Raw genomic sequence first — 12,374 nt, 5'->3', positions numbered from 1 at the left:
AGTCTGACTGGTACAATAGTGCGGCCAGCTCCACTATTCATATGCCCCTTTGGGTCCTGATTATACCAACTGCTCTCTTCTGCTTCTACTTCTGTCTCCTTGGAATCTCATTGGTTCAAAACTGAAGGGAAGGAACCAGTGCTTACACTTGTCACTGCAGTCATTTATCAACCAAACAAACATTCACTAGTTCTACAACCTCGAATGTGAGGATTTGCTTGTTATCGGCGTATTTTACCATTATAAATTTTATATATTGGAAATTTGACCTTTCATAACAAGACCAGGGCCATGTTTAGACCGGGTGTTATCATCCGTCACAGGTGATCCAACCACAAGGGGGCAGCTCTAAAGGGAGGTGTGGACATTTGGACGTGGCCACGTTGTTTTAGCTGTGTGAATGCAAATGCATCAAGGGCCACGGAGGGCCGTCTAATAGGCTGATACCCTCCGGCTCACTGCAGTTTCACAATCAACCGAAAGTAATTGTACGTCCTCACAATATCAACATTGACCATTTCCTCGACATAGTGGGATTTTTTTTACATTCTGGCATTTTCTCAGGAAATTATAGGATCATGATGTAAAAAAACAATCAGATATATTAAAGGTTGCAACAAAGGAATGCCATTTTGTTTTGCATGTATTTAGTCATAAACCAAAGTATTGGAAATGAAATGTTAACGTGATACAGGCGTTTGATAAAAAAATCAGGGGATCCCCAAAGTTATTGTGACACATCATCTGGGAATCATTAATGTCTGCACCAAATTTGGTGCTAGTAAGTGAAATGTAAAAAGTGAAATGTGTCCTCACCCACACCAAGTAGAAGGCAATAATCTGCTGCTAGCTGTGTAAAATAAAACGTTGTTGAATTGCCAAGTCATGAGTCTTCATCCTCTGGTTAGACAAATTTCCCCCAGTAATCCATTCAGTGGTTTTTCAGATATGTGGGTTACCGACTAGAATTTAAGAAATGCAAAACATCTGCTGTCTTTAAAATCTCAAGGATTTGCATCTATTTTTTAATCATTGAAAATACTTGTTTTTCGGGTAGTCGGTTGGACAAGACAAGATGTTTGAATGAACTGGGCTATTGGAATTTTTTGGTCTATTTTCTCTCCTGTCTGTCATTTACAAGAGATCAAGCCCCCTTGAATAACCGACACTCCAGAGCAGTTCTTCAAATTGAGCCTGCATTCACAGTTGCAACAAAAGGTATAAATGTGTAAATCATGGTGCCATATGAAAAAATGAATTCCTTTATTTGAAATAACACATAGATCTAATACCAGATGGCAGGAAGAACCCTAACCCTCTTGGCTGTTCGTAGGAAGGCGTCATTAAGCCTTGTGTCCCATTGAAGAGCCTGGATCTGCTTTCAGCAATAACTCCTGTCATACCAAGCATGTGGAGCCAAGGTTATTATAACCCCACATGGAGTGACACTCTCCCGCCCACACACCACCCAGGAGTCTCCAAGCCTCCCCCTGCATCCAAGTCCCTCAGCCTGCTCAGTGTGCAGGAGGACACAAAGTATTGTCTTACTTCCCAGAATCAGCCTGCGTAACCCTTCTGACTCATGTGGGGTGGCCACAGCGCAGACTTGGCAGGCATTCAGCGGACAGGACACCCCCGCCGCTGACCTTTTAAAAAGAGTAAGTCACCTAAATGTCCGTCGCTCACTAATCACCCCGCACTTCCTGCCCATATTGTAATTCAGACAGCCCACCGGGTATTGTGACTAGCCCGCCGTCTCTTCACGAGGTCAGGCCTGTGATGAATTCTATGTGATCTCATCACCACTGAAAATTTGTTGCGGTACAGGAACAACTTTTCTAGGTACATTTGGCTTCCCTTAACTTTCATAAAACATGAGTATGCATTACCAGACTCTTGAAATTTGCTTGGGCTTCACAGATGATCTGAAAGAAAAAACCTGAATGGGTGCTGTGATCCTGTCCACTGAAGTGCCTTGACGCCATTGATCAAACTCCTCTTGTCCTCTCCACCCAACGGTCTTTGTGGTTCTCCCTATCAATCTACTATTTTGGCATGCAGTGGTTATTGCTGACCAACTGTTCTGGAGAATGGAAATCCAATTCCGACAGGAACGTTGCAAACTTTAGATGTTGACCTGTGATATGAGTTCTTTGGGACTCCACAACAGAGATGTCAGGCATGATGTCATACCAGGCAGCTGCAGAGCAGGCCCTCCACTTCTCTAGTCCAAAGAAAGGGGGGAGGGGGGGTTTCCCCTCGGAGACCCTCAGCCACACTGTTTACTCAGTGAGAAAGTGATGTAACTGAGCTGAAAGAGGATAGTGTATATGCATTTTACGTGCTTGCCTGCAAAGTCTTGGATGCAATTCCCGTTCAATCGTTCCAACGAAATTAAAATAGCTGCACTTGTGGCTTGAGGAGCGCTCCTCTGCTCAAACAATTCCCCGACAACCCTCGTCTGAAATCCCATCCTCTCCTGTCCTCTTTTTAATTAACCTCCTCTGTCAGTTCAGCACAGTCCTCCTACTCTGACAAAGGCGAGGTCCTCCGCCAGTGAAACATTGGCCCCGAATGGTGACGTTATCCACTCTTGACAGTGAAGTGCGTCAGCGTGCTTGAAGCACTTCTTGATGTGCGCAGCACTGTGGGCTTATCGTGTGATTTACTTTCTCAAATGATTTAATGGAGAGACAGACAGTCTCCTCTTGGAGGACGTGTGGCGGCGGAGCAACAAGAGCGAGTGGCGATTAGCATTTGATCTTCGACAAAGGGGGCTGTCACGCCGCCCGGCTGCCAAGACATGTGCGGAGAATTGGGCTGGCGATCAGTGGGCACCACTAGCCTGGTATCACGCTGGGCATAGGGGCGAAGCAGATGGGCCATCTGGCGACTTGTTGGCACGGGACAGGGGGCTGCTCTGTGTGTGTTTGTGTGTGAGCGTAGCACCAACAGACCGGGCAGTGTGGCGTTAGGAGACCACCTGTCTTGTTGCTGCTTCTCATCTCGTTCATGTGTGGTTAGCATTGCCACACTGGCACAGCCTGATGCAGAGTTTCGCTGTGACATCTCATACCCACTTCCCTCTCCGATGTTCACACTGTGCTACCTCTTATTAGTTGCATGAAGATTGTGTGCATTTGGCAGCTCTTGATACTTTTACTGATGTAAGTTTGTAAATTTTTGGTGCTCACGGTGTGACAGATTTCAGAATAACCTTCTCTCAGAAAGCGTCACCCTTGAAACATTTTTGCTCAGGCTCCATATGAATTCTTTGAAGTTTATGCTTTTCTAGTCCTTCATCTGTTGTGATTGTGTCACCAACAGCAGTGTAACATGTGGTCCCATGTTCAAACCCTTCTGGCACCCAGTGTTCCTGTCCCTCAGGCTGTAAATTGCTCCAGTGGCCGTCTTTGTTGGTTTTCATGAATGAGTTTTTGAGCAAACACAAAGAGATACTTTTGGTGTTACTGCGGTACAGACAGGCTTAGGCGTTTGTCTGTGCTGTATGTTTGGGGCAACAGACACATACTGTACACAAGACAACACAAAGACATGCAACATAGGCACTGGAGATAGCCAAACAGAAATAAGATAACGTTTCAAGAAAATTGTCGGGGGGGGGTGTCTTGTCATTAATCTCTCTGGAGGCTCTGTAGTATCTCTTTCAAGAACTGGCATTGGGACTTGTTGATGACTGAAGACTGACTCACATAAACCTTTTGAACGTGTTTTTCTAATTCTATTGTATTAATTCTTAATGCTTTTGGATGGCTCGTGGATGCATACAGCAATCTCAGTATATGGGACTACCACGCAATTAATCATAGTATGTAGTTTACTGCAAAAAAAATCGATAATGCTCAGATTTCTCAGTTGTAGCAACCAGTTGCTGGTGCTCTCATACTTCCTCTTTTAGGAGACACGATCATGTTAAATAGTTTTATTGTTCCTTTGTTTTGCATTTGAAAGCTGTTATAGAAGAATTTGAAGAAACAGGATTGCATATTCCTCCTCTTTCAACATGCAGGGGTTTGGCCTATACCTTCTTATCCAGTCACCCTGGTAGATGATCGTTAAATAAAATTTAATAGATTGCTGTACAACTAACATGATCTCCGATCTCGTTGTATTTTCTATGCTTGTTCTACTGCAACACTACATTTGAGCTTTTACCATTATCCCATAATTCCTCACTTGTGGCCACAGGCAAAAAATGCTTATCTCAGTTGTCTAGCAAAATATAGATTGGCCTGCTTTAAATACCTCTTAAATTGAGCTCAATGACTAACCTCTTTTTGGTTCTCTTGGTCAGCCTTCCATGGCTTTCCTGGTTGATGCTGTATGGGGGGGGGGGGGGGGGGCACACACGGCAGCTCATAACTATCACGCACATTTTAATATTGCATCATACTGTACAGTACTGAAACGGTTTCTCCTGTTCCAGTTCCTCTTTTGCAAAGCCTGCATTTAAAGGAAGAAACAAATGTGCGTGTGTGTGTGTGTGAAAATGTGCATGTTACAGGATGTAGCCGTCATTGTTGAGAGAAATCAACATTTCATCGGCCTGCAACAAGAAATAATGTTTTAGTACGCATAAACAATCTGGGATGGATTGTGGAAAGTGTTATACTCTGCAAAACATTTGCATTCACTCCCCTGTTCTTCACTTACTATCATCAATAGAACAAAAAAACCCTGTCATACATAAAAAAATAAATAAAATTCTGTATCACTCCGGCTTTGACAACTTCTTTTCTTTGTGCGCTCGCCAATGTAATACATAAAGGCTCTGGCTTTGTCTTTGAAGTGCCCACGGTCTTAACCTGAGGCGGACGGTCAGGCAAACACCCACGTCCCACGTCTGCCTCGCTGCTGCACCATGGGATCTAATGGGCACCAGGCTCCTCCTTCATCAAACATGGAGAAATTCCTCCACGACTGCTGGCTTTCGCTTGTCACAGTGCAGAAAAAGACACATCAGGGCATTCACAGGATTTAGGTGGATTGAGTTACCAGCGTCAAATTCAGCTCTTGGCTGTCGAGTTGTTATTTGTCTGCCAGGAGTTTTCAAAAAAGGATATGTCAACCGCTAGAGACTGTCCTGGTTAAATAAAGATTAAGTAAATAAAAGAAGCGGGGGCACCAATAGCGAGGGGAAAAAGCTTTGTGTTGAAACTACCACCTGCGTCCTGTTTTGTCATTGTTTTTGTGCAATCAATATTATGTTCACCAAGCTGAAGGAAAATGGCACAGTTCTTGGATGTTGAAACATTGTTTTTTTTGCTCTCAGGGTGATATCTTCGCTTACAGAGAGAAGTTGAGCTCTGTGCTCGAGTTCAACAGGGCCACTTCCTGATGATGACAGTAAACATGGGTGAGTAGACTTCCCAAGCAGGCTGCCGTACAGTGCGTGCATATAGAAAACATGTCCGATTACAGGGAAACACTCAAACGTATACACACCTCTCACATTTCCTCCGGCAGGAACAGCGCAGAGAAAAATACGTGTGTGAGGTGGCCGTTAACAGCTCCAGATTGCCCGTGTTGTACACTCTTATATTCGTCTTTTTACATTGTTGTTTTTGTCGAAAAATATTTTCACGAGCTTATAGCTGCACACCTCTCTCGAACATTCAAATTATACATGACTCCAGCGTAGCGTGTTTGTTTACACTCACACACTTCTAGGCCCGTGTGAACACACACGGTCTCCTACATACTGAATATGCAAAAAACTGTCTTACATACTTTTGTTGCTTCCTACAATGCTCCACTCAAAACAATACGGTCTTTAATGGTTCATTTTTTAGGTGCACAGAACCTAGTGGCCCGCAGGGCATCATTCCCATGTTAACCAGCGTCTAAATTTATATGACACATAATTACAAAGGATCCTGTGTTCCCCAGTTCCACACACAGTGTGTGCTCTCCCAGAATAAAGTGTCACTTCTGTAGCAAATAATGGGAACCTGAAAAAGATGTCCCCCAGCTCTGTAGTGTCTTAAAGGGATAGTTCAGTGATTTTGAAGTCAGGTTGTATGAGTTACTTATGCATAGTGCATAGGGGAAATGGAAGACGTTTTGCGGTGGTCCCCTCTGCAACAGTGGGTGTAACACTCACACAACTTCCATTTCCCTTCCAAACTCTGTTAAATGACAGCGTCGATCACCATCTCCATAAGGTAACATATTAACTATGCATAAGTAACTCATACAGCCCCACTTCAAAATCACTGAACTATCCCTTTAATGGGACGTGGGTCTTGCAAAGGGATGTAATGGGCCCGCATCTGAGAGACGTTTACAAATCTAAGCATAAGGGGTTAGTGGTCAGGGTTATTGTTCCATTCAAAAAAAAAAGCACAATATGAAATATTTTCATTTCTAAATTCATTTTCACCCTGGGAACATTGGATCTTGGGAACATAGATATGCTCCCGTGTGGAGAAGCTGTGTTTCAACTCAACTGCTAAATATTCTTTGCCAACCATGCTCAGAATATTGAATCAATATTTTGTCCCCTCCTTTCATACAAAAAACAAGTACAACATACCATATCACAACTGGCCATTGATTGTATCCTTTCCACTCTGATGGGTTTTTGTTTTGTTTTTTTATACAGATGACGGTCTCCAAAATGGACCCGGACAGCACAGGAACTCACAAGGTAAATATGAATTCTCTCAATGTCATAAAAGTCAGTGTGTCAATGTGTGATATATTTAGCTGGTATGCTTTCTCGCTGAAAATTAGATGATCAGATTTGATAAGTCGCACAGTTCAGAGTTATCCTGCCTCCGTCAAAAGATAGAACAACATCCGAGCATGTGGACCGTTCTTGGCTCGATGCGTTCTTTGTATGTGAACAGTACTTTGGCCGAGACTGATGACGTTTCACGAGAACACGAGAACGCAAGTACAGAGAAGAACGCACATTGAGAAACGGCCTGTGTCTCCAAGTGGAACCTGTGAGCTTGTGGTTACGGGCGTGGACATGGATACTATATCAATGTTACTGTTGTTTTCTAGAAGCCCCAGAGGCAAAGAGTTTAGAAAGTAAGCAGGAATGTAACTTAACACAGGAATAAGGCATAATGACAGAGCGAAAAAGATTCAACATTTTCTTCAGACGTATTATAAGTTACAAAGAGATAAACTCTATGCTAACATTTACTGGAAATGGCTTTACAGGTGTTAGTGGAAGTACTGGACTTGAAGGAGAGCCAGGCTAGCAGTCTTTTGGCGCAGCTAAGCTAATGTCTTTCTGGCTCAACCTGTCACAGACGTGAAAGTGATGGAAAACTAAAAAAAGAATGGGTATATTTCTGCAAATGTTCAAAAATTCCTTTAATTAAAAAACCCTTTTGAAGATCTAATTACATTTCCATTACACGATAGTGACAATATAAGCATACCCAGGCTGAGAGAGGGAATGTCAATGAATGGAAATGTTTGCAGACATTCCCCGATGAAAAGACTTTCGGCATCGACCTTACACAAACATTAATTGCACAACTCCTGCACCCGCCCACAATAACTCTTGCATTACAACAGAGAACTATTCTTAGTGACAGATCTAACTCAGGGGTTTTAAGCATTACACCCATTTGCTGTTAAATTAGCCGTATCGCAGTTTCGACAAACATCAAGGTGTGTGAGAGTTCAGGGCGTACGCCCCCTTGGTTAGTAAAGGTGTGTGTGATTGTGTGTGTGTGTCTTAGTGTGCGCGTCATGTGTCAGAGATTGGCCCATGCTGCTGCTGCTGCTGCTGCAGAGTGAGGACACACTTGGCTCCAGCTGCTAATCCTGCCGGATGCCTTTGCCATGATGTTTCTCTCGGCACCAGGAAATCCCCTCAATGTCTTCATTCAGGCGGCCTGCCTCGCGTGTGCACACACACATGCAGGCACGCACGCACACACACACACACACACACACACACACACACACACACACACGTGCAAAACTACCCTCCTAAAGCCAGTCCTATTCTTTAAACAGTCCCGTTGCCGAGAACTTGCGACCATCTGCTTGAGCCGCAGTTACAGCTACAGGAGACTGACTCTTGTCTGTGTAAACTATCTCAGACTGGAGTTCCTACTTCATTTCACCGACTGCCACTTGTCACAGTTCTCAGCTTTAGCCTGAGGGGGAAAAAAAGAAGAAGTATGCAGTGCGATGATGCAATGCCCGGCAATCAGCCCCCATTGTGAAATGTTGCCTGCTCAGTTTTAGCTTCCCTGGAATCCCCCCCCCCCTTTTTTTTTTTCTCATGCTAGTCACATTTTACCCAAAGACACGTCAAGACGCACAGGAAAATGAACTGCAGGTATCTCGTCCTATCCACGTAGCAAAAATAAATTTGCCTTTTCTAGGTCCCGGTGACCCGAGCTGGTTGCTCTCCACCACGCTGGTTGGTTCGCTAGGCCGGCCTCGGCCTGGCAGCGGCTGTTGACTGGGCCTGACTGATGTAATAGCTTTTACACATTTAGGCTGCCTTTACAACTGGCCCTGTGCACCACCACGCATTTCTCACACTTTCAGTGCCCCTTCCGCCAGCCCACCCTCCCACTTTTCCCTCTCCGCTGTATTATCCATAGATACAGCACAGGCCTTGGTCGTACTTAAAGGCGTCCATGCACACATGCAGGAAGCCGTGACTGTTTGTTTTGTATCCTTGACGGCGAGAGCGCAGGGGAGCCTGGAGCTCCGAGTCTGTGTAGAGGCTGGACTGAAACGACACTTGTCACCAGAGTCCGAGGCAGTGATAATGAGGAATAAAGATGGAGGTAAAGTTTATTATGGGCAGAATTATCCAACATGTTAAACTGTCTTGAATATAATTCGCATCAGCTTTACTTTTTCTCCCAAGTATTGCTGAAGGTGATTTTTAAGTTAGTGTATCAACAGAAGGTTAGTTGTGGAAAGTACATTTACTCAGTTACTGCATCGAAAGACAAGGCACCTTGTGTTTTGTGTGAATGTTTCCATTTCATGCTTCTCGTTACTTTTGCTCGACTACAACTCACTTACTCTATAGATTGTATTATGTAAAACAGTTAAACACTTACAGGGGCCATTTTTCTCCATGAGTACTTGATAATTGAAGTACATTTTGACATTTTCTGTGTCATACTTATAATGGAGTATTTTATGTTTTAAATATTTTAAGAATTCCACCACTGGACATTTTTCTCCACTTTTGGAGATTTTGCAGACTAAAGGATCATAGATTTATTAATGAAATACAATTAGCAGATTGATCATGAATAACAAAATGAAACAAAATAGATAGACTGTGGAGAAATTCTCTTAGCCTTCGTGTCTGTTTTTGACTTATTCAATCAAAAATGTGCATTCATTTCCCAAATGTGGAATAACGCGGTTAGCCCGGCTCTGGATCCACAACAGAGACAGTGACTCAGCTCCTTCCTGTCCGGAGAGGACAGGTCTGGTCGAGCTGTTAGTCATCCACCTCTACCGACACGAGCAGTATAAACAACCATGTGTAGTTATAAACATGTCGCCCGGGGTGGAATGAGTACTGGAAAACTGTACTTTAGTAAACATACTGTTACTTTAAAGAAGTTTTACTCAAGTAGAAGTCAAGTAAGTTGTATCAATGTCCAGTTAACCATGGTTGCATGACACCTTCCTTATTTTTATTGCAAAGTTAGACCTGGACCAGGTGTAATCATACCCCTTATACCCCCCGACCCTCTCGGTCAGTGAATGTAAAATTTGATATGTTATTGTATTAGTTTACTTTAAATGTAATCCTTTAGTGAAACGGTTTGACTGATTTAGAAAAAAAAGGGTAAATAGGAAAATAATATATATTATTGTTTTTTCTAATCATTCACGCTGTGACATAAAACCACCTGATATGTTGCCCAATTTGCCGTCGTTCATTTTAGAATATCAGCCCTTTCCTTGCTCTGTTTTTCCTATTTGAACTGTGGGCAGGGATTTTGTGGGTGTAACTTTTCTTATCGCTCAGCCTTATTTAGCCTCTCCGTAAGTGGAGCGGGTGTGCAGGTCAGCGGAGAGGGGAGCTACGTCATTCCTTTAACTCACTCCTGCTGCTATATTGGCTTTTTCAAACAAGACGTCCACCTCTGTGGCCAGCTGCTGATGCGGTTCCGCCTCAGTTTATGTTAGCATTGGCTTACGGGCCAGAGTGAAAGTTTGTGGTGGCCAGGAGAGCTGGTGGAGACAAATATTTTTTCGAGAAAGCTGTGAAAGGTTGAGACAGTAGAAAAATCTCCAGATAATTCTGGATTCAACTGTTCGTTTTATCCCAATAAACAAAATAGTTTTGATTTTATACTTGTGCACACTTGGGATCCCCTGGTCTGATCGATCAGTCCCTCATTGGGGTGATTCTGATGTATTATGCTGATCTTGGTCATTAGAAAAGTCAGAGTTTCAGGTTTCAGTTACATTCATTCAATCTAGGCAGGTAGTTTTTCAACCTCATGTTGCCTTGCAAAAAAAAGGACCCCATTGAATACCACTCATTGTGGTGTACAACATTTTAACTGGGAGTGGATTGGGAGCTGGAATGCGCCGACCACCGTGAGTTGAGATAAAATCCAATTGGCGATTTCCTAATTCGAGGTTGTAAATTGGTGCGCGCCTCCTGTGACCTGTTGGTGAACCCAGCGGACTTGCTCACTGTTGGCAGAGAGTTGGGCCGCGGAGCGCAGTGCGCACAAGATCAGAATAGGCATCTCAGAGCCCACCTGCTCCCGTGGCCACTGACACACATGCCATGTGAATGACATTCCCAGTGCCCACACACAGATTCTTGTTACTTTGAAGAATGCCGTCTTACCTGCAGGTGCTGTTTTGTGTGCATTGGCGTGACACACACCAGGCCTGAACTGTGTGTGTGTGTCGTGTGTTTTTAACATGAATGCACCCCAAGCTCTTCTGAGAGGCAGGCAGGAGCTGAGGTTCAACAACCTCTTCTTTATGTTGTAATCACCACTCTCAGATAATTGGTTCTATTAAAGTCTCTTGATATGGTAATGTCTGACATGCTCATCTGCACGATTGCCCCCTTTTACACATGAGAGTGTGTGGACTTGTGTTTGCGCGTGTTTGTGTGGCAGAAAGTGTGAAGTGAGAAATGGAGAACCATCTGGATGCCGAGCAAGGTTTTAATGAACATTACACGCCTGACTTTGAATGCGAAAACACGTTCGACATATCTCCATCAAAGTCAAAAATAGCTGTTTGTTTTGAAACCTTCTGCCATTTTCATTCAGAACCAGTCAATGTTTGATAAAAGAGAGGATCAATCTCTGTCCGATTACAGGAGGCCACATTTCAACTAAAGAAGTATGTTCCAAAAGTGCTTGACTTGCCCCCTGTGGCAGGCGCTCACAGCCACGCGTGCTGCATCATTAAACACCTTCGCTCTTTCGCAGCTTTTGTAGGAAGCGTTTGAGGGAAATCCACACTGTCGGGTTAATCCACACCATCAGAATTCCTCACCTCGCTCACACCAAAATAGTGATAATGATCAGGAAAGACAAAGGTTTGAACAGAGAGAATTCTTATTTTATAATCTTATTTTCCAGTTATCTTCTATTTTCATCGTGCATTTATTGTTATGCTTGTGTGAGAGAGAAACCACTGGATTCTTTCCGTTAGTGGAAACTCCAGAGATGGCATCAGAACAGGAAGCAAGAGACCAGGTGTTGCCTCACTGCCTGATCTGAGTTCCAATACACTCCACATGACAAATTATGAAACCACACGTTTACACTCTGTCACTAAATGTCAAGCACTGGTAACATGGGTAAGCTTATAATTTCATACAGCTACAGGCTCACATAATTACAAATCAGTTCCTTCATTCATTTATTGTTTTTGCACGTGAATAATGCGCGTCTTCTGTCTTTAGATGATGAGGAGGCGCTAAACTCCATCATGAAGGACCTGGCAGCCCTGGGCCGCTGCTACACCCAGCACAACAAGCCCAAGAGCAGAACCCTGCTCTACAAACAGGTACAGTTCATGTCCAGTTATCCACCAGCTTTGTCCACGATGGGCGAGTGGTCCATTTAAAGTGGTCACGCAGTTTATTAGCCAGATACACTAGGAAAACCACAAAAAAAACTTTTCCTCTCATCCTTTTTTTTTTTTTTTTTTTGGCTGGGCTCACAGTTTGCTGGCTGGCAAAGTCAGGTGAAGGTTGTGCTGTAATTTTGGAGATAATACGACTGACGGCAGCCTATTCTGGCTTTAAGTGAACCATTTAACAGACTCTAATGTGACAGGTGACTAGAATCGCTACCATTCAGAATAAGGAAATCCGCTGAGATAAGCAGAGGTGACACAAATTAGTTTTGTAGTTTAAG

At 43.6% G+C, this 12,374-nt stretch overlaps 1 protein-coding gene across 3 annotated transcripts in view; it reads left to right on the top strand.

Annotated features, from left to right (window-relative positions):
- map3k22 (mitogen-activated protein kinase kinase kinase 22) overlaps positions 1–12,374 on the top strand; it is a 35,587-nt gene that overhangs the window by 4,550 nt on the left and 18,663 nt on the right. For 2 of the 3 annotated variants that reach the window (XM_047329715.1, XM_035618682.2), the window contains exons 2-4: positions 5,294–5,377; positions 6,626–6,670; positions 11,918–12,021. In XM_047329715.1, coding sequence (XP_047185671.1) covers positions 5,359–5,377; positions 6,626–6,670; positions 11,918–12,021 — 168 coding nt within the window. In that variant the 5' untranslated portion in view covers positions 5,294–5,358. Of the gene's footprint in view, positions 1–1,141; positions 1,219–1,333; positions 1,659–5,293; positions 5,378–6,625; positions 6,671–11,917; positions 12,022–12,374 lie in introns of all 3 variants that reach the window. The other variant, XM_047329714.1, reaches the window with a different exon arrangement.

The sequence above is a fragment of the Scophthalmus maximus genome, chromosome 21, assembly GCF_022379125.1.
Source record: "Scophthalmus maximus strain ysfricsl-2021 chromosome 21, ASM2237912v1, whole genome shotgun sequence".
NCBI classification, from domain to species: domain Eukaryota; kingdom Metazoa; phylum Chordata; class Actinopteri; order Pleuronectiformes; family Scophthalmidae; genus Scophthalmus; species Scophthalmus maximus.
This window is presented reverse-complemented; position numbering and strand designations above follow the sequence as displayed.